Raw genomic sequence first — 17948 nt, 5'->3', positions numbered from 1 at the left:
CATGACAAAATGATTGGGGGGGAAAAACAGCTCAATGGAAAATCTCTGCATCTGCAGAAGCTATCTGTGCAATTGTACAGAGTAAATGCCAGAAAGTTTGAAACATGTCATTGAATGTCAAAATCCCACCTTGTTTTTTTAACCAACTGTTCCGAGGGATAAGCACATAGTGGAAGAAACGTCAAAGGAATATGTCAACAACGTTTCATGTGAATAGAGATAAGCTTCAATTCGTTTCTTGACTCAAAACATATTTTTTAAAATCAAAGACCAGTTGCTGCATGTTCCTGTATAGGAAAAATGTCAAATAAATATTTTAGAAAATATTGCCCATCAAAGAAGGACACATCAGGCATGATTATAAAAAAAAAAAGTATAATATAGCACTTTTGTTGAAAGCAGTGAAAAGATCTATTAAAAATCATTATAAAAAATTCTAAAATAATAGTAATTATTTGTAGTAGTATTACTACGATTATTTTAGATTCATTATTTTAAGTATAACAATAATTATGATCATATCCCAGAGCGGTTTCTGAGGTATGCAAGCAGAACTTTTCAAATGTTCACAAAAATGTTAGTTGTTAAAATATTATACTTTGTATTAAATCATTCCCAGAACATTTCTAAATGCTACTGTACAGTCTGTGCGGTGGAGTACTTATGTGTCTATGGACATACAAATCATGTTGGTCTTACTGTCAGCATTTGCTCACACCTTTGTTTTGTTTGCTTTAAAAATTAAAACAGATCTAGACAAACATTCACATGACAGAATAAGTATTTTCAAAACTTTTTATATCTGAAATGTCAGATTTGGAAATATATACGAGGCAAACGAAATTAGTCAAGTCACATTTTATATTGACAATACAATTCAATTATTTACTGTACCACTATTAGGTAAATGTATAGTATAGTATTTGTATATATTACTATATACTTGTATATAGTATTGTAATTACCACAATTATATTGTTAATATTTTATATCACAGCTAATGCAATGAGCTTCATTCTTCTGTAACCGTGTGTTGAAAATGCATGATGGCATCACAGTTTGGAGATTTGTTGAGGGTGAGTCACGTTGTTGGACACCGGTCGACCCCAGAGCCTGAGTCTGCTGACCCCTCCGTCAGGAGCTATGACCAGACGCACATGAGTCACAGGCCCACAATGCACCACAGACTCCCCAGAAAACAAGTGCCTGTGGTGTGCCTTCAGCTAGATGAGGAAGATTGTGATCACATTTACAGAGAACAAAAAGGAATAAAGTTGAAGATGAAGGCAAATTAATTTGGGGCAATTCCTACTTTTTGAGGAGGAAGGAGAATTCTCCACTTGGGGCTTTTGTCAGAGCGCCACTGGTTAAGAATTAAATTGTTCTCCTCATCTGGGGTCAAACTGCAGGCCTCGATCTTGCAGGAGTCTGGAAAATTCCCTAAGACAAAAGTTGTTTTTTAAATAGCCAATATAATAAACGAAAAAGCACATTTCAAGCTTAGAGTTAAAAAGTTTCAAAAGTTTGGGGTCAGTAAGACTTTTTAAAATGTTTTTAAGAATCTTATGCTAACCAAAACAGTAATAATATGAAATATTATTACAATTTAAAATAACTATTTAGTATTTTTATATATTTTACATGTATTTATTCGTGTGATGGCAAAGCTGAATTTTCAGCATCATTACTCCATTCTTCAGTGTCACATGATCTTTCAGAAATGATTCTAATACGCTGATTTTGTGATAAAGAAACATTTCTTTTATCAATGTTGAAAACAGTTGTGCTGCTTAATATTTTTGTGGAAACCGTAATACATTTCTCTCAGGAGTTATTTTATGAATAGAAAGTACAAAAGTTATTTAAGATGGAAAACATTTAGACAGAAAATGCATTAAAGTTAGAATTAGCCTACTTAAAAAAATAATAATACTATTGAATACTTCTAGTACCTTTAAAATGGTTGGTGTCTAGCTCAATTTTGCTTATGATGCCAGGATGTCCTAGTCTGAGAATAGCCCACTCACAGCCTGGTACCTGCAATATGCCTTTCTCGTCCACCTGGAAAGCAAAATATGGGACCTGTGTGGGGTATAACTGATACCTATGATGTTTCCTAAAATGACAAGACTGCTTTTACCCTTAAAATTTTAGGCCGATCCAGGCGTCTGGCTGTCTCCCACCCGTCACCCATGTTGTCAGCTCTCCCTAGGGCTATGGAGAAGCACACATTCAGACAATCACAAAAGTACTGATCTAGATCTCAAAATCTCCATAATCCATAATTTTATTCCATAATATTCTCCAAACAATCATTAAATAGACCTTAACTTATTTATTGGGAAGTGATGTTTAGTATTCATAAAAATGAAGTATGGATTGTTTTTTATGATACGCCTGATTGAAAGCAGAGACTGTTGTCTATAAAAGCGGTCTGCATTTTAGATGTATCTCTTGGCTCAACTGAAAAAACAAACAAAAAAAAACATACTGCCTCTTTAAAATGTTTCTCAACTTGTCAGCCCAGACAGCAACATAGTTTCGGCCCAGATCCGGCCCACATCTGGGCTGTGTGGAATCCACGAGTACCAGATGTGGGCCGGATCTGGGTCAACTCTATGATGCTGTCTGAGAGTCCAAAGAATCACTCACCAATCATATTGCGTGGGTGACCGTAGTGGGCATCGCTGTAGCCTACGCATACGCCTCCATTAACCAGGGCAACAAGATCCACGGGGTCTTGGCCAGGCACAGTGGACCAGTCCTTCATCCCAATGCCATAAACTTTCAGCCTTGCAATGCCGCCATCTGCAAACATCAAACAAAAAATTAAAGCAAATGCGAAATGTTTTTTTGACGTTGTATTTTAATATGCAGAAACAACTATAAATGGGTTGATATTCCAGTTTACAGTGTAAACGCTGTAGCAAAATATTGCTTTGTTTGTTTAAGCATCCCAACCAGCCCAACACAAACTCATTGGCTCAACCAACAGAGAGCAAGAGTCAATAGAATATAAAAGTATAAATAAACGTTACATATCTTGTTTCTATATAGAGTTAACATCAAATAAATTGTTCTATATTTCTCCATCGTTTTACATTAAATTATGTAATTCACATAATTGGGGTTTATGGGGTTCTTTCCCCTCATTAAAGCCATTAGGTCCTCATTCTTGTACCTTTTGTCTCGTTGTCAGATTTTCAAATACTTTTATGCTTCAAATCAAAGTTTGTCATTTTGTGCTTCACCTCGTAGCTGGTTCATAGCTTAATACATTTAGACTTTTTTAAAAACCCTGTGGGCTACTGAAAAAAAGTTGCACTTTAAAGTATGGTTTAGTTCAGGACTAACAATTTGACCGCAATGGCAGGCAGGGTGAATGCTAATATATTTATTTTCTGTTTGGTGACTCTATTACAAACTTCAGCTTTAATTTAGAGCTACAATTCTTTCAACAATTCATTGAAAGAATCTTTTCCTGTAGGCACCTTGGGCAAGAAATCATCCGCTAAGATAAATGAGTAAATAAAACACCACATAAAAAAAAATCTGGAAAAAACATACTCTCCAGTTTTAAGGTGGTATATAAATAAAACGTTAATATTTTATTATCATTTTACAAGCCTTCATTTGTATTCATTTTACAAAATAAATGGCTCTCTAAGATGTTGTTCTGTTGTAGCATCTCTCCCCAGGCAATTTTTTTTATTATTATGAATGATCACATTCTCTGTTTTGTCATTAAAATTGCATCGAATGATTCATGTTGCGGAACATGTATTACCTGGATATATGTTGAGGCGGATATGGGTAACTCTGTGTGGATAGGTGACACTCAGGTAGTTGTGGCATGATTCAGAGTAACCCGGCTTCATCTCTGTCATCGGGACAATCTCCTTCCAGCGGTCTGAGTTCAGCTGTTCAACAAAAATTCAGACTGAGTGCTGTTCCCTCAGAAACACAGACTGTAGATTTTATGCATGATCTAGCACACTAGACATATTTTACACCTTTGCCACAGCTTCAAACTGGCTTGGGGAAGCTGCCATGCCTGTACGATCTCCTTCAAGAGTGAACAATGGAATCCGATCTGATTTAGAAGTGACATATATTAGATATAATCAAGGTAACCTTAAACTTTATCCTTTAACGTATACTTACAGGCCACGACCATAGATACCTACCAAGACATGCCACTTGAATGGAGGCGTATGGGGCATAGTTCCCCGTGAAGAACGATGTGTCCACATCAAAGCCATGAATAACTCCTGGAACTCCTAACTGTACAATGCACCAGTCGTGACCTTTAACACAAGATGAGAGACGCATGCATCTTTCATGAGATCACCAAATCTGTTGTAAGTACAGACGGAGCACTCTTTGAGATTAGAAAACATGCCCTGAAAGCCTGATCAGATGAGGAAGCATCTCAGTGTTGCAGTACATCTTTCTCACATGAGTTCATTTTACAGATCTTCAGAGAGACTGGATGGATGATAGAAGGATGTAGCCCGCAGCTATTCTGCTCTAACTCATACAGGTTCAACGGAACTCGTCATTAAAGAGAAATGAGGAACACACAGAGCCCTATTTCAGTTTTTACAGTGAACTTTGATTTGAGAAAATGGACTAATACCTGGAATTCTTTTCCTCCGGGTTTCCCAGCCATCCATCCATTTCCCATATTCAGTAAATGCTGAGGCTATGAATTCTGGAGGGTCTCGCTTCAGGTCATTTTAGAACAACATTTTTAATATCAGATAATTCTAGAAAAGTTTGAATGCATGAATATTACCAGAGTACAAGCAAAATGACTTTACCTTCAAAAGATTTCTGGCAGAGGCAAACCACTCATCTGTGGCAAAAATCACCTTTAATGACAACGTTAGTACTTTATTAGCAAATGCACTGTAACAAAGAACATCCGCATATTTAAAATGCACTGTTTTTCACCTTTCCTCCAGCTGTTTCACATGCGAGGTTGTTGAACTGCAGGAAATGTGGCTGACTGCTGGCCGCCTTCTGTATAGGTCGATTTGCCATGTTTATGCCAATTAGATTTGAGCTAATTCTTTTTAGTTTCAAATGTAATTCTTGTTTAATATTACAAGGCCCTAAGAAGAGGACGGTACAGAAGCGCTAACTCGCTGCGATATAATAGGCTGACTGATAATATTTAACTACCCTCTGCAAAACAAACTCTATAACAGAGCGAAGTCCATCATTTTTGATCAACAACTGTCACGTTGAACATTATGAACGTAAAGAATAGATTCTTAAATACAATCGCGGGTCATCTGTAGTAACTCGAGTCAACATAAATGTGCAGTTTATATGTTGAATTTCTGGCTTAGGCTACTAATACTTTAAACTTTCCCAACCATTACAGTAATGTGGTCTTTGTGGAAAAACAGCGCCCTCTGTTGCACAACAATTAGTTTCTTTACTTTTGAATTTATTACAATTATTTTATAAATCTGAATATCTGTTTTAACAACCTACATGTGGTGGGATATTTCTTTACTATCACGTGACATGGCTTGATTATGCACATTTCGTATTGTCACGAACAGACTGGAACACGGCGACCACAAGGAGGGACATTACAAGCTTGAATCCGGGAACAGTTGTAGTACTTAACTTTTAATCACAGTACTTTAAAATGATCGTTTAATTTAGGATCTTTTAAAATAATGTGAAACAAATAACCTAGTTTACTTATATAGTATAGCTATGATCCCACTGAAAAATGAACCCAGGTTAGCCTACATTGACATCATGACCATTTCATAAAATAGGATAAAGTCTTGTTCACCTGTTACATTGAAAAGACGATACAATCTTTCAATCTGAACAAATGCTTTGATCTTTTTTTTTTTTTCATTCCAATACTAGTACAGGGCATTGATCAACATGCTATTGGTGTATAACTACTGAAAAAATGGTCACCACCAATAACCACTGATGGACCGGTTTAGATGCATATCTGTTGGGAGCCAGGATTAGGCCAGGCATGAGTTTGGGCACTATAAAAGATACCGATCATTGTGGCCTCCATAAAAACAGGCTCAAAACGTTAGCCTGGGAAAACCCAGACAATTTCCGGCAAATTCAGATTTGCTCGAGTAGTCTGGCAAAGAGCTCATGTTCAAGCCCATTTCCATGGCCTAGAAATCGCGGCACCAATCAGAAACGTTGAGGCGGGCTTAACACGATGATGATCGCTCTGATTGGTTTTAGGTCTATCCAATTGCGCCCAGAGGCATTTAAGCGACGTCCGTTCAACTTTTAAATGCATTATTGTATTCAAATTGCAAACACACGAGGACAGTCTCCATGAAAGACCCACTGGCAGATGAACGTGCTACTACATTTCTCTCCGAAACAGTAGGAAATTAAATTAGATTTAATAGAGGATTTTAACTGTGACACAATGATTGACAGGGCAGTTAAAGTGACAGGATGCACGCGACAGATCCGTCCGATAAAGATGACGAAGTAGTATGTCCCAAAGCTTGCCTACTTTTTTGCTACATTCAAAAGCAAATACCTTTTCTTAAAAAAAAAAAAAAAAAAAAAAAAAAAAAAAAAACTTATGGCATAGTGTAACTTGGGACACAGCTTTACACGATGACGATCGCTCTCATAACTCAGTTACTACTGAGAATGGTCTGGTTTTAACCAGGCTATCAAAACGTGACAATCTGATGAACATTTATAATGTGTAGACAAGAGTGAAGTCATAGCAATCCTTACCACTTCAGAACACTGTCTTTTTCGGCCACAATGCTTTCATGAACTAACATCTTACTCATAAGACCACATTTAAAAAAACTCAGAAGTCACTCAATGACTTGGTAAAAGAATTGAAAAAAGACAGGGGACATGACAGTAAACAAATTTATTTTGTCATCTGCACTTTACAGTTGGAACTCCGGGAATTCAAATATCACATCCTTGCCTGTGAGCTTCTTGTAGACACCAGAGAAGGTCTCAACCTGAAACAAGAACCACAAATTAGTTTTAAATTAATATTCAGTGTAAAGACTAATAAAGAAATTGTGACAGTCACTTATAAATTGAAATGTAGAGCTGAAAATAAAGCTAAAGCATACTAATTGATGGTTTTTTTTCAAAAGGTTAACATCTCCAGTTAAAGTCAAAACAATCGGAGAACGATTACATCACACAAATCAAATTAGGACTGCCTGATAATTCATCACAAATCACAAAATAGAAACCCAACTTTAACAATTAATAGTGTACACTGCATGGTTTACCTCCCCAGTAACGGCCCAAAGGGCTCTGGGAAGATGTAGGAATATACAGGACGCCGTCCACACCAGCCAGAGGCCGGGGACAAGCTTGCTATCCAACGTCGTGGAACGGGACTGTACGTCATGGCACCGAAGTGCTGCGCTCCCTTACGCCACACGGACAGAGCCACATGAGAGCCATCTCACAGGATGTCCACGTTGGGTCACTGCATTTAAGAATAGTACTCACTTTGTGTTCAACATTGTTTTGCTGTGCCTTGTCGAGGTGGACCTTGATGAGCCTGCTGCTGTCCAGTTTCACGCGAATCCTTTTGCCAACAATTTCGCTGGGGAAGACCAGGTCCTCAAGGATAGCATCATGCACATTAGTCAGAGTTCGGCTAAAGGAGAAGACACAGATTAAGTGGACAAGTTTAGTGTTCATCCACTAAACATTAGGCTCATGTCACCTAAAAACATGAAACATCCTAAATATAACAGATTTGGATGTACACTGCATGGTTTACCTCCCCAGTAATGGCCCAAAGGGCTCTGGGAAGATGTAGGAATATACAGAACGCCGTCCACACCAGCCAGAAGCCGGGGACAAGCTTGCTATCCAACGTCGTGGAACGGGACTGTACGTCATGGCACCGAAGTGCTGCGCTCCCTTACGCCACACGGACAGAGCCACATGAGAGCCATCTCACAGGATGTCCACGTCGGTTTACGATACACTAAGAGGCCAATCAGCACAACTCTGATATGGTAGGCAAATTCACACTGAGAAAGCAAGCACTACTAACCCTGACTCCGCAAACACAGCTTCCAAAATGCAACAAGACGACATTTACCTCCTGGGACGCTTCTGCTTGTTTTTTGTGCGGCTTTTCCTTGTGGGTTTAGGCAGGATTCTTCTCTGGAAAAAAAGATCAATCAAGATTAAAACCATTAATTTGGTTGTCAACATGCTAATTCTTAAGCAACATCACATTGTTGAGGCTCTAAATGGCATGTACACTGCATGGTTTACCTCCCCAGTAACGGCCCAAAGGGCTCTGGGAAGATGTAGGAATATACAGGACGCCGTCCACACCAGCCAGAGGCCGGGGACAAGCTTGCTATCCAACGTCGTGGAACGGGACTGTACGTCATGGCACCGAAGTGCTGCGCTCCCTTACGCCACACGGACAGAGCCACATGAGAGCCATCTCACAGGATGTCCACGTCGGTAAATCAAAATCACACTAAGGTTAAGATTCGTTAAAGTCAAAGTTTAAGAACCCCATGAAATGACTTGGCAAGTGTTATCTGGTCCAGTGCCAACACTGTGCAATTGAAAAAGGATGTTTGGCAGGATGTAAAAGGGCTTGTTAACCCTTTAAAAATATATATTAGGTCAGTGCAAGGTGAAGATGAGCATTTTAAATCTAAAGAGCATTTGATTTGGACAAATTAATTTTAATAGAACATACCTGCATAATGTGACTGGACAAATAATTTTTACTCTAGAGAGGACTGGGATTGGACATTTAAAATGTTTAGTTGTCCAGGCAAACTTCACAGGTATGCACAGTTTTTAAATCTTAAGAGCATTTGAAAGTTACATCTCAATGTGTAGAAATCACACTAGTATAAATAGCCTCAATCAAACAGACATGGACTAAAAGCCACAAATTTAACTTGGATTTAATGAGGTCATTAAAATTCCACCCCAAATGACAATTAAAAATATTGCACTAAACACTAAAAGGACAGTTTTAGCAGCAACTAAATGTACAACATCAATAAATACAAAGGACAGCAGACCTAACACTTGTTCGTCATTAAAAATCAGATGCTTAAAAAGGACGAGTCTTACCTGTGCGATGAACACCACATGCTTGCCGCTGAATTTCTTTTCCAGCTCACGCACGAGCCTCACCTGGATCTTCTGGAAGGACTTCAGCTGGGGCACCGGCACAAAAATGATGATGGCTTTCCTGCTACCACCAACCTCAATTTCCTGCAAGAAAGAGAGAATGAATAGTGTGAACAAGCACACAATGCATAAATCTACAAAAGACTGAACCTAATGTTCACCAAGTTTTACAGTGGAGGGCATGTACACTGCATGGTTTACCTCCCCAGTAACGGCCCAAAGGGCTCTGGGAAGATGTAGGAATATACAGGACGCCGTCCACACCAGCCAGAGGCCGGGGACAAGCTTGCTATCCAACGTCGTGGAACGGGACTGTACGTCATGGCACCGAAGTGCTGCGCTCCCTTACGCCACACGGACAGAGCCACATGAGAGCCATCTCACAGGATGTCCACGTCGGTTGGGTCAATTATCAATTCAGCTATTTATTGTACTAATGCTGTAGCTGAACCACTGCAATGGTAATCATCCAAAATGAATGAACCCAAGTGTTTACCTTAGCAGCAGTGATGTGGAGCTCCCTCAGCTGAGCCTTCAAATCAGAGTTCATCTCCAGCTCGAGAAGAGCCTGCATGAGACAGACTGAAGTTTATCATAAGAACGGTAGAAGAGGATACAGATGCATGCATATCACATTTATAAAAAAAAAAAAAAATCATAAGTTGCTTAATTATACCTGGGAAATGCCAGACTCAAACTCATCTGGCTTTTCGCCATTCGGCTTTACTATTTTCGCACTGGTACTGAACATGGCCTGTGTCTGAAACACAGAAACAGACTTGTAAGAATAAAAACACAACATAGTATAGTAAGATTAGTTCATTTATTAACCCTCACTTTGTTCCAAACCTGAACTTTCACTGTTACACACAAAATAAGATTTTAGGCAGAATGCTGCAAACTGACAGCCTCAATCTCAATTTACTTACATTTTATAAAAAATGACTGAACAGAATCTGAGGCTGTCAGGTCATAACATTACGCACATCTCCTTTTGTGGTCCACAGATGGAAGTCATGGGTTTGGAAAAACATGAAGGAGAGTAAATGAACAAAATTGAGTGAACTACCCTTCAAAGATGACATACAATCTGATGCGTCTGTACAGGTAACTTAAGCAAGGTGACATGCTATTCATAAGACACCGTAATTTAATAAATTAACCCAAATGTCTCGGCATTTAATCAAATTATTAATCTCAAATTTAAAATTCTAACTACGCCTTTTCAAAGTAAATCACCAGCTAGGCGGCTACCGTTAAGAAAAACTATTTCTACTACAAGTGTGTTCTTAGCATGCCGTTAGCATTGATTAGCTAGCACAGAATCACTACATTTACATTACGAGTTTAATTCTATCACAAATATAAGTCTTCGAGATATAGAACTTTACTTAATGGAGGCATTTTCGGGGATATTATAACAGCACATGGGCCGCAATAATACTGTAGTACAGCCACGTCTGCTAGCACATCTTAAACTTATAAATTCCTGTTTGTAAAATAGCCATCCATTTACTTATATACTCGCATCTAACGCATCTCAGTGAAAACATCACATGAAGCTCCCGCATGGAGGAAAATATTACTTATTTTCTACATTTTAACTTGATATCCCTTTAGCTGGGCACATTCAGTAGACTCACCTCTTTCAACGACGGCCTGGGAAGAGACCGTATTCTCGCGAGAGGCCGGTAAAAGCGCGTTGGTGTGTTGCATGATGGGAAATGTAATCATCATCCTCGACTGCAGAGGGCACCCGTTCTTCTAATTTATTATGTTGTGTAAAGGAATAGTTGCAATATTTTGTTACTTTTATTAACTGAAGAACATCATTATACAATATTATAAATAAATAGTTTCAGGGATTCTGGCTAGTTTTTTTTTTTTTTAACTGACTTGCTATCATGATGAAGTTTAAAAACACATGTCTAATCATGTTTTACAGTTTTCCTCTCAAATGGAGTTCCGTTGTGATTTAAAAAAAAACAAAACTCTTTTTTTTTTAAAGTTCGCGAGTACGACTTAATTTCCTTTTTTGTAATCATCTAACAACCTACATGATTTACAACAAAGATCCGCTGTTCATACGCCATTTTTTACAGTCTGTTCATAAGAGTCATTCATTCGTACTGGTGTGCTGTGTGTTTACGAGTCACTAAAAAGAACCGGTTCATACGAGTCATTCGTTTGGGAATTGAGCTACGCTGTTGCTCCGTATGTTTGTGGTTCTAAAAAGAATCGGCTCATAAGAGTCATGTTTTGAAATCGGGCTGTACCAGTCGCGCTGCATGGTTTCGACTCACTAAAAATGAAATATCTCTCTGAATGAGTAGCATCTAACATAATATTGCTCTGAACGCCCACTTTTAATAAGACCGAGGCCATTATCTCAATGTTTTATTGCTGTTTTTATTATTATTATTATTTTTTATCTCAGTGTTGTCTCCTTCCTTCTTCCAACATGTCCACCACACTCCACTTCAGTTGGTGGCGGTAATACACTATGAACTGGATTGGGGGGGAATTATAAAATGAGAAGAAGAAGCTGTGACTCTGAAAAGCGTTTGGTCAGCCGACTGTTAACGTGGGTGCACATTCTGTGGAGGTTTTGCTAACGAAAGTGAAAACCGTTGGACCCATAAGCATTTTGTGAAAGTCTTTGTCAGGTTATTTTTATGGTTATTGTCATTACAAATGCCACGACTAAAGGATATTGTAATGTTAACTCTGCTCTGAGCAGAGACTATGTTGAGATTGCCTGGGTTTTTCAATGTTGTACGCAGGACTCTCTGTAACGCCGCAGAAGATATGGGCAAGAAAGGAGCATTTTTCTACGCTGTGAGGAAAGGATTTAAACCAGGAGTATACCAAACATGGTGAACAGGCAGCTATATGACTATTTTCTGTACTTGTGAGCGCTTATTGCACTGCATTGCATGACCACGCATTATTTCTCTCCTAAAGGGAGGAATGTAAACATCAGGTGGATAAGTTTCCCTATGCAAGTTATAAGAAGTTTGCCTCTGAAAAGGATGCTTGGGCCTTTGTGAGGAGCCAATCTGCAGCACCATCTTTTGGGAAACCAATTGGTAATATCAAAGATGTTATACACCCCTTATAAAGATCTGCCATAATGATGCATCATCAATATTTCAGGTGTACAAAGGAAAGTATACAGGAGGGAGAGGGGTAAGATGTGCCTCTATTTGTGTCATGTGATATGGCCATTCGAGAGAGCCAAATACAGCATGCTGAAACACTTTTATATATATATATATATATTATATTCTTCATAGCAAGTCATTTTATTTTTATGTGCTGGTTATATTTATCCAGATCTAAAAATGTATACCAAACATGTTGGTTTACAGATTCACCATGTAAATTATTTTACTAAAAATTAGCCATATGAATTTAAGCATAAATGTAAGACAATACAATACCGTTTTTTAAATACATCTTTCATTCATATATTCCAAATATTAAATGTTTTTTTTATTGCTAGTTTATGGAAAGATTAGAAATATGTATTTGTAAATAGTTTTTTCTCATATGTTCCAAGTTTTTTTATTTGAAATGTAAATCCTTGCCCAATACCCCATTATAAGAGACCGTTTACCTCTAATATTAGCAGATGTCCTGAGATATAATTAATTATTTAATTAAATGCATGTATTTGTGCCTATATGACAATTTATGTAAAGTTGTGGCACAGCTTACCCCACTCATTTTTGTCTTATCTCTTATAGCTGGTCACAGTTTCTTTGGTGTTTTTTTTTTAACCAATTTAATCAGCTTTTTTGCCTTCACTAGTTTATAAAATGGCATAACTAATGAAATGTGCCATGGGGTCTCTTAATAAATATGAGGCCATAAAATCTGTTAATGATAAAGAATATCAAATATACATCGCAGTAATTTACCCCAAAACTACTACACAGATAAATGCTTATCTATGTATTGATAGGCTGCTAAACTATACTACAAAGCAAGTGATTGCCATTATATTATGTTTGCATTTAAGGATGTGACTATGAGGTCCTGCCTCCTAGAAACGTGCCTGATTCCTCAATGGCTGTACCCCTTGGAAGTAAAAGAACCCATGAGGACTCTGAAGATGAGGGACCTTCCTGTCCGAAACGAGTGAAGCTCATTGAGGTCCCACTGCCAAAGACAGCTGCAGCCAGTAGTGATGGATTTACGTATATGGGTAACTATTGTGTGTACTATAGTCTTATAGTCTTGAAATCAAAACATAATTAGTAGACCAATATTAACGTTGTAAGTTTTACCATAGTTAAATGAAATGGGCTACTTTTTGCTGGGGATTTTTTCAGGTGATTCTGTAGTGGTGTACACGGATGGATGTTGCTCCGCCAATGGAAAACGAGGAGCACGTGCAGGAATTGGTGTATATTGGGGTCGTGATCATCCACTGTAAGTCATCTGTGATTAATGGCATTCTGGAAAAACAAACAGTGCAACTTCAGACAGCAATGCTTTCATATCCAGTGTTCAACAAATAATTATAGTTGGATTTTTACTTGCCTCACTGCAAAATATATATTTTTAGTTTTATAAATGTAAATACACACACACATACACATATATACTTTTTTTTTTTTTTTTAATTGTTTGAACTTTTAATTCTTTTCTCAGTAATGTGGCTGAGAGGCTTTCAGGGAGGCAGACCAACCAAAGAGCAGAATTACAGGTAAAAATTGTGAGGTGCTCACAAACAGAGTTCTTTCTTATACTCCGCTATCGATAACTGTATCATTAAACATTTAATCACAGGCTGCATGCAAGGCACTCGAGCAGGCCAGAGAAATGAATTTTAAAAAGATTGTGCTATACACGGACAGCAAGTTCACCATTAATGGTATGCACTCCCTGCTTTTCTGTTCAAAAACTTGGTAAGATGTCTGGTCATGAATCAATGTAGTACTGTTTTATTTTTAAATGTATTTATTGTTATAATATATATGTGCATGTTCAATTATTTAATTTTTACTTTCCAAAGGCATCACAAGTTGGGTAAAGACCTGGAAGTCTAATGGCTGGAGACTTAAAAGTGGTGGGGTCATAATCAACCAGGAAGACTTCCAAAAGCTGGATAAACTAAATGCAGACCTTGAGGTCGTATGGGTATGTTTTACCTGAACAATATGGCATCTGCTATTCTGTGTGTATAACTTGTGTGTTTCAAGCATGATGTCCCAACCTTAGTGTATAAACATTCTTTTAGCATGTAAATGTGCAGCTTAGACTTTCTCAGTCCATCAATTTTGATAAACACGCAATGAGAGATGTCTTGCATCTCTTTGAATCATTTTTGCTAAAGCTGATATCTCAGGTGATTAAAGGGTTAGTTCACCCAAAAATTAAAATTCGTTCATTAATCACTCACCCTCATGTCCTTCCAAATTGTAAGAGCTTCGTTTATCTTCAAGATATTTTTGATGAAATCCAATACGATTTTTTCTCTTCCGTGTCAATCTCTGACGCTGTTAGATAAACAGTGTCAGATAAAATGAAAAAAATAATAAATTCAGTTACAGAGTCCAACTCCAACAATATGAAATCAATATATGTAATAAATCTAATTTTCATCTATTGAAAACTATGCCATAACTTTGAAAAGTTGAGAGATACCTTCAGGCTATTTGTTTTAATTTTATATTTACATTTTTGAAGGAACAATTGTGTTTGTAGCATATCACGTATTTCTGTGGTACAAACATTTTTAGGAATGTGCCTTCACATCACAGCACTAAACATCAGAACCCCTCTGCTCGCTTTCCAATGTTGTCATCGGTGCTTGGCATTATACAACGAGCAATAAAACAAATGCATGGCATAGCCAGTAAAATTTCTCTCTCTCAGTGAATATCTCTCTTATTCCTCATTTCTAGATGCATGTACCAGGTCATGCTGGGTACACAGGCAATGAGGAGGCAGACAGACTGTCCAGGATAGGAGCAGCAAAGCCCCCATGTTAGCGCACTGTTGTCACATTCATTTTATAATGATGCATTATGTTTTAGGTGCCTAGGCTGTGGCTCTAGTTTGTTTATCCTTGATGGCTAATGCACTTTTTCATATTTTGATCTTGTTTTGCTAGTGTTGTGATGTTGCAAACAACACTTGAAACTATTTTCTGAAGAGTGATGCCTATCTAAAATGTTTGTTTTTGATTGTTATGTCAATTAAATTGTCATGTTCCTGAGATTGATTCCTTGTACTTATTTTTCCATCTCAGAAACTCTTTTTGCCCATAAGCACTTAGGACATTTTTTGGGTGCATTACAAGTGACAAAGAATATTTGTATTGAGTGTGCCGCTGTTAGTTTCCAACATGACTAATATTGTGCCATGGTAATGTATTATTGATCCTTATCTTTGAATGTGTCATCTTGCTCTTTTCACAAATGTGTTTTCAGTTAAAAAATGGTCATTGCTTCAAAATGCACTAATGCTGAAATGCCTCCACACGAACAGCAGGTGTCAGTGCAGTTCATGCTGATGGACTAGATCTTATCTTTACAAAAAACAAGCTTTGCTCTTATTATTAGTGAGTCTTTCCTTTTCTTCACTTGGGTTATTTGAAGTACATGATGGTTATCCTAATTAAATAGTTTTTAATATTTTTCCTGATACCTGGGGATAGCGTCATCACATTCCATCAAATTGTTTCACACGGAAGGATTTCTAAACTTTACAGGAATATTTTACCCAAAAATGTAATTGTTTACTTATCCCCATGTTCCAAATCAGTCTGTACAATGTAAGACATGCTTATGGGCCTCAAAGTTTATCAATAAAAAAAAAATACCTTGTGTGTTCTGCAGGGATAGAAAAGGTATGGAATGACATGAGGGTGAGTATATGATGACAGAATTTTCATTTTTGAGTGAACTTATCTTTAACAATAAACAGTGAGAGTCCTAGACTGTTGTCCATGTTCAATGTTCCAGAAATTCTCTCATTGTCATTTTTTCTCAAGCTTTATAACTGTCCTGTCCAATTCTCTGCTTTAAGCCTGCGTCTAGACAGAAGCCTTGAGTGTTGTCTTAAATACAGATAAGCTGCACAGCAGGCTGAGAATGAGTGGAGGCATCTTCTCTTTTATGAAATAAACAGAGGTGAGAATCTCAACACAAGGGCCTCAGTGCGGTCCGTCCTGACCTTCGCTTGCAGGGCTCGGCTCCTCTGAATTCCCGCTGAGATCCAAGACCTTCAGAGCGGGATGTACGGACAACAGTTATAGGTCAGGAGACTCAGACTGTCCTTGCCTGGTGAAAACAAGGAGGATTTAGTGCTCGTAACCTTTCACAGCTTTAGGTTTCTTGAGCCTACCTAGATTCTCAGATGTCTAATGAAAGTCTTATCTTGGGATCTGAAGCTGAAAACTGTCCTCAAGCCTAATGGAGAGTGTAGATTAGCTCGTTTTGTAATATTTATGGAAGTTGGTTGTTCCAACTGCTAACGTTTAGATCTCATCTGAAGGCTGTTTGATAATCAGACACCGTGATAATTTGTTGGAGATTAAGGGAAGGAGGAGGCACACACACCAACAAAAAAAAAAACACACCCCATCATTACAGCACATCTGGTCTCTGCTCTCTTCAAAAACCATGTCACAGCTGACTCAGGCCCTCAAATCTGGAAGGAAGTGTAGGGGAATTTCCACTAATGAATCCAACAATCACACGATGAGGGCTCTTTGTGCAGGGACTTCAATGGAAACCACATTCGGAGCAGACACAGCGAGTCACAATCAAAGCCGTTACCACGGGAGCAAAGCTGCAGCTTGTAACCGAACAGACATCTGTTTCCATGACAGCTGTCTGGAACGGCATCAGCCTAACTAACTGCTGCCTCAGAACTAGTCTGACTGTTTGATATCTCTTGCGATAAAGACAGAGAAGATTCTGTCAGAATCCCTCGCAGCTTCTTGTTGTGATGCGCTAATGCGAAGAGAGAAGTTTTCATTTGTGTTTATTTTGTTCTTCTTTGAAGCTGCCGGAATCAGAGGCTGCAAAATAGTGGAAAGGAGAAGAAACACCCAAGAGAAGTAAACATATGGAGCGAACTACCCCGGTGAGCTCGACGGAAGCCTCTTCAGAGCGGCTGAGCTTCTGCGAAGGGTAGCTACAATAAAGACAAACAACTTAAATGCAAGTTAAGCTGAAACGACAACATTTGTGGCATTATGTTGATTACTACAACATTAATTTCCACTCTTTTCTTTAAAAAACAAAAAAACATCTGAGTTGAGAACAATTGAGGCACTTACAATGGAAGTGAGTGTTCCAATCTGTCCCTTACTAAAATTAACCATGGTTTAACTACAAATAAAACAATGGTTTTGCTACACTAAGTATTAAGTAAGTTAACCACAGTTTAACCGTGGTATTTGTAGTAAAACTGGGTGTAAATGGTAATCAATCTGCCAAAAAAAAACATGGTTACTACACCATGGTTAATTTTCCCAAGCAGTAAACATTAAAATACTTATTAAAGGAGAACTCCGGTCAATTTTAACATTGAGCTCATTTTTTGTCAATTTGGAGTGCTGTCAATACAGAGAACAACGACAAAAATCGGTGTTGCCTACACCGTGTTATCCTCTTTTTAAAATTTGCACCCTGTTGACTTCAATGGGGCAATATTTAAACCTGCTTTTAGCCTCTTAACATCCTTGATGTGTCATTACAAGTGCACAGGTCATGTGAGTGATTCCTTCAGAGTGAACACGAGTGAAT

The 17948-nt window shown here is 38.0% G+C and overlaps 3 protein-coding genes across 5 annotated transcripts; 1 reads left to right on the top strand and 2 right to left on the bottom strand.

Moving 5' to 3' along the window:
- Positions 1 to 579: 579 nt before the first annotated feature.
- On the bottom strand, positions 580 to 5171 carry allc (allantoicase). The gene is made up of 11 exons (XM_079888918.1): positions 4957 to 5171; positions 4824 to 4874; positions 4640 to 4727; positions 4188 to 4307; positions 4014 to 4093; positions 3788 to 3920; positions 2653 to 2808; positions 2141 to 2214; positions 1953 to 2061; positions 1313 to 1440; positions 580 to 1223 (listed from the first exon to the last, which is right to left on the bottom strand). The coding sequence occupies exons 1-11, from the start codon at positions 5044 to 5046 to the stop codon at positions 1053 to 1055; spliced, it is 1200 nt and encodes a 399-aa protein (XP_079745044.1). The 5' UTR covers positions 5047 to 5171; the 3' UTR covers positions 580 to 1052.
- A 1718-nt stretch (positions 5172 to 6889) lies between these two features.
- On the bottom strand, positions 6890 to 10888 carry rps7 (ribosomal protein S7). Of its 2 annotated transcripts, none has more exons than XM_079888291.1 (7): positions 10824 to 10888; positions 9857 to 9940; positions 9677 to 9748; positions 9121 to 9264; positions 8114 to 8178; positions 7510 to 7660; positions 6890 to 7001 (listed from the first exon to the last, which is right to left on the bottom strand). In XM_079888291.1, exons 2-7 carry the CDS (start codon positions 9929 to 9931, stop codon positions 6924 to 6926), a joined length of 585 nt encoding a protein of 194 aa, XP_079744417.1. In that variant the 5' UTR covers positions 9932 to 9940; positions 10824 to 10888; the 3' UTR covers positions 6890 to 6923. The 2 variants fall into 2 exon arrangements, with proteins under 2 accessions (XP_079744417.1, XP_079744418.1); XM_079888292.1 differs by lacking the exon at positions 10824 to 10888 and adding an exon at positions 10110 to 10166.
- An 817-nt stretch (positions 10889 to 11705) lies between these two features.
- Positions 11706 to 15971, top strand: rnaseh1 (ribonuclease H1). Of its 2 annotated transcripts, none has more exons than XM_079888916.1 (9): positions 11706 to 11764; positions 11964 to 12056; positions 12145 to 12269; positions 13205 to 13390; positions 13518 to 13617; positions 13840 to 13894; positions 13978 to 14062; positions 14204 to 14328; positions 15096 to 15971. In XM_079888916.1, exons 1-9 carry the CDS (start codon positions 11712 to 11714, stop codon positions 15180 to 15182), a joined length of 909 nt encoding a protein of 302 aa, XP_079745042.1. In that variant the 5' UTR covers positions 11706 to 11711; the 3' UTR covers positions 15183 to 15971. The 2 variants fall into 2 exon arrangements, with proteins under 2 accessions (XP_079745042.1, XP_079745043.1); XM_079888917.1 differs by having other exon boundaries at positions 11706 to 11846.
- Positions 15972 to 17948: the final 1977 nt, after the last annotated feature.

Source organism: Squalius cephalus (assembly GCF_949319135.1).
Source record: "Squalius cephalus genome assembly, chromosome: 12".
Classification (NCBI taxonomy): Eukaryota; Metazoa; Chordata; class Actinopteri; order Cypriniformes; family Leuciscidae; genus Squalius; species Squalius cephalus.
The sequence above is the reverse complement of the archived record's forward strand: the minus strand, read 5'-3'. Positions and strand labels throughout refer to the sequence as shown.

Excerpts from the sequence above, each read along its gene's own strand:
- allc (XM_079888918.1), bottom strand. The coding sequence starts at position 5,046 with ATGGCAAATCGACCTATACAGAAGGCGGCCAGCAGTCAGCCACATTTC. Across the intron at positions 2,215-2,652 it reads TCACCCACGCAATATGATTG|CCCTAGGGAGAGCTGACAAC; the intron begins GTGAGTGATTCT and ends GCTTCTCCATAG. Across the intron at positions 1,441-1,952 it reads AGACACCAACCATTTTAAAG|GGAATTTTCCAGACTCCTGC; the intron begins GTACTAGAAGTA and ends CTTTTGTCTTAG.
- rps7 (XM_079888291.1), bottom strand. The coding sequence starts at position 9,931 with ATGTTCAGTACCAGTGCGAAAATAGTAAAGCCGAATGGCGAAAAGCCA. Across the intron at positions 9,265-9,676 it reads TCCACATCACTGCTGCTAAG|GAAATTGAGGTTGGTGGTAG; the intron begins GTAAACACTTGG and ends TCTTTCTTGCAG. Across the intron at positions 7,661-8,113 it reads AAGCAGAAGCGTCCCAGGAG|CCGAACTCTGACTAATGTGC; the intron begins GTAAATGTCGTC and ends CTTCTCCTTTAG.
- rnaseh1 (XM_079888916.1), top strand. The coding sequence starts at position 11,712 with ATGAGAAGAAGAAGCTGTGACTCTGAAAAGCGTTTGGTCAGCCGACTG. Across the intron at positions 12,057-12,144 it reads CCAGGAGTATACCAAACATG|GGAGGAATGTAAACATCAGG; the intron begins GTGAACAGGCAG and ends TCTCTCCTAAAG. Across the intron at positions 12,270-13,204 it reads ATCTTTTGGGAAACCAATTG|GATGTGACTATGAGGTCCTG; the intron begins GTAATATCAAAG and ends TTTGCATTTAAG.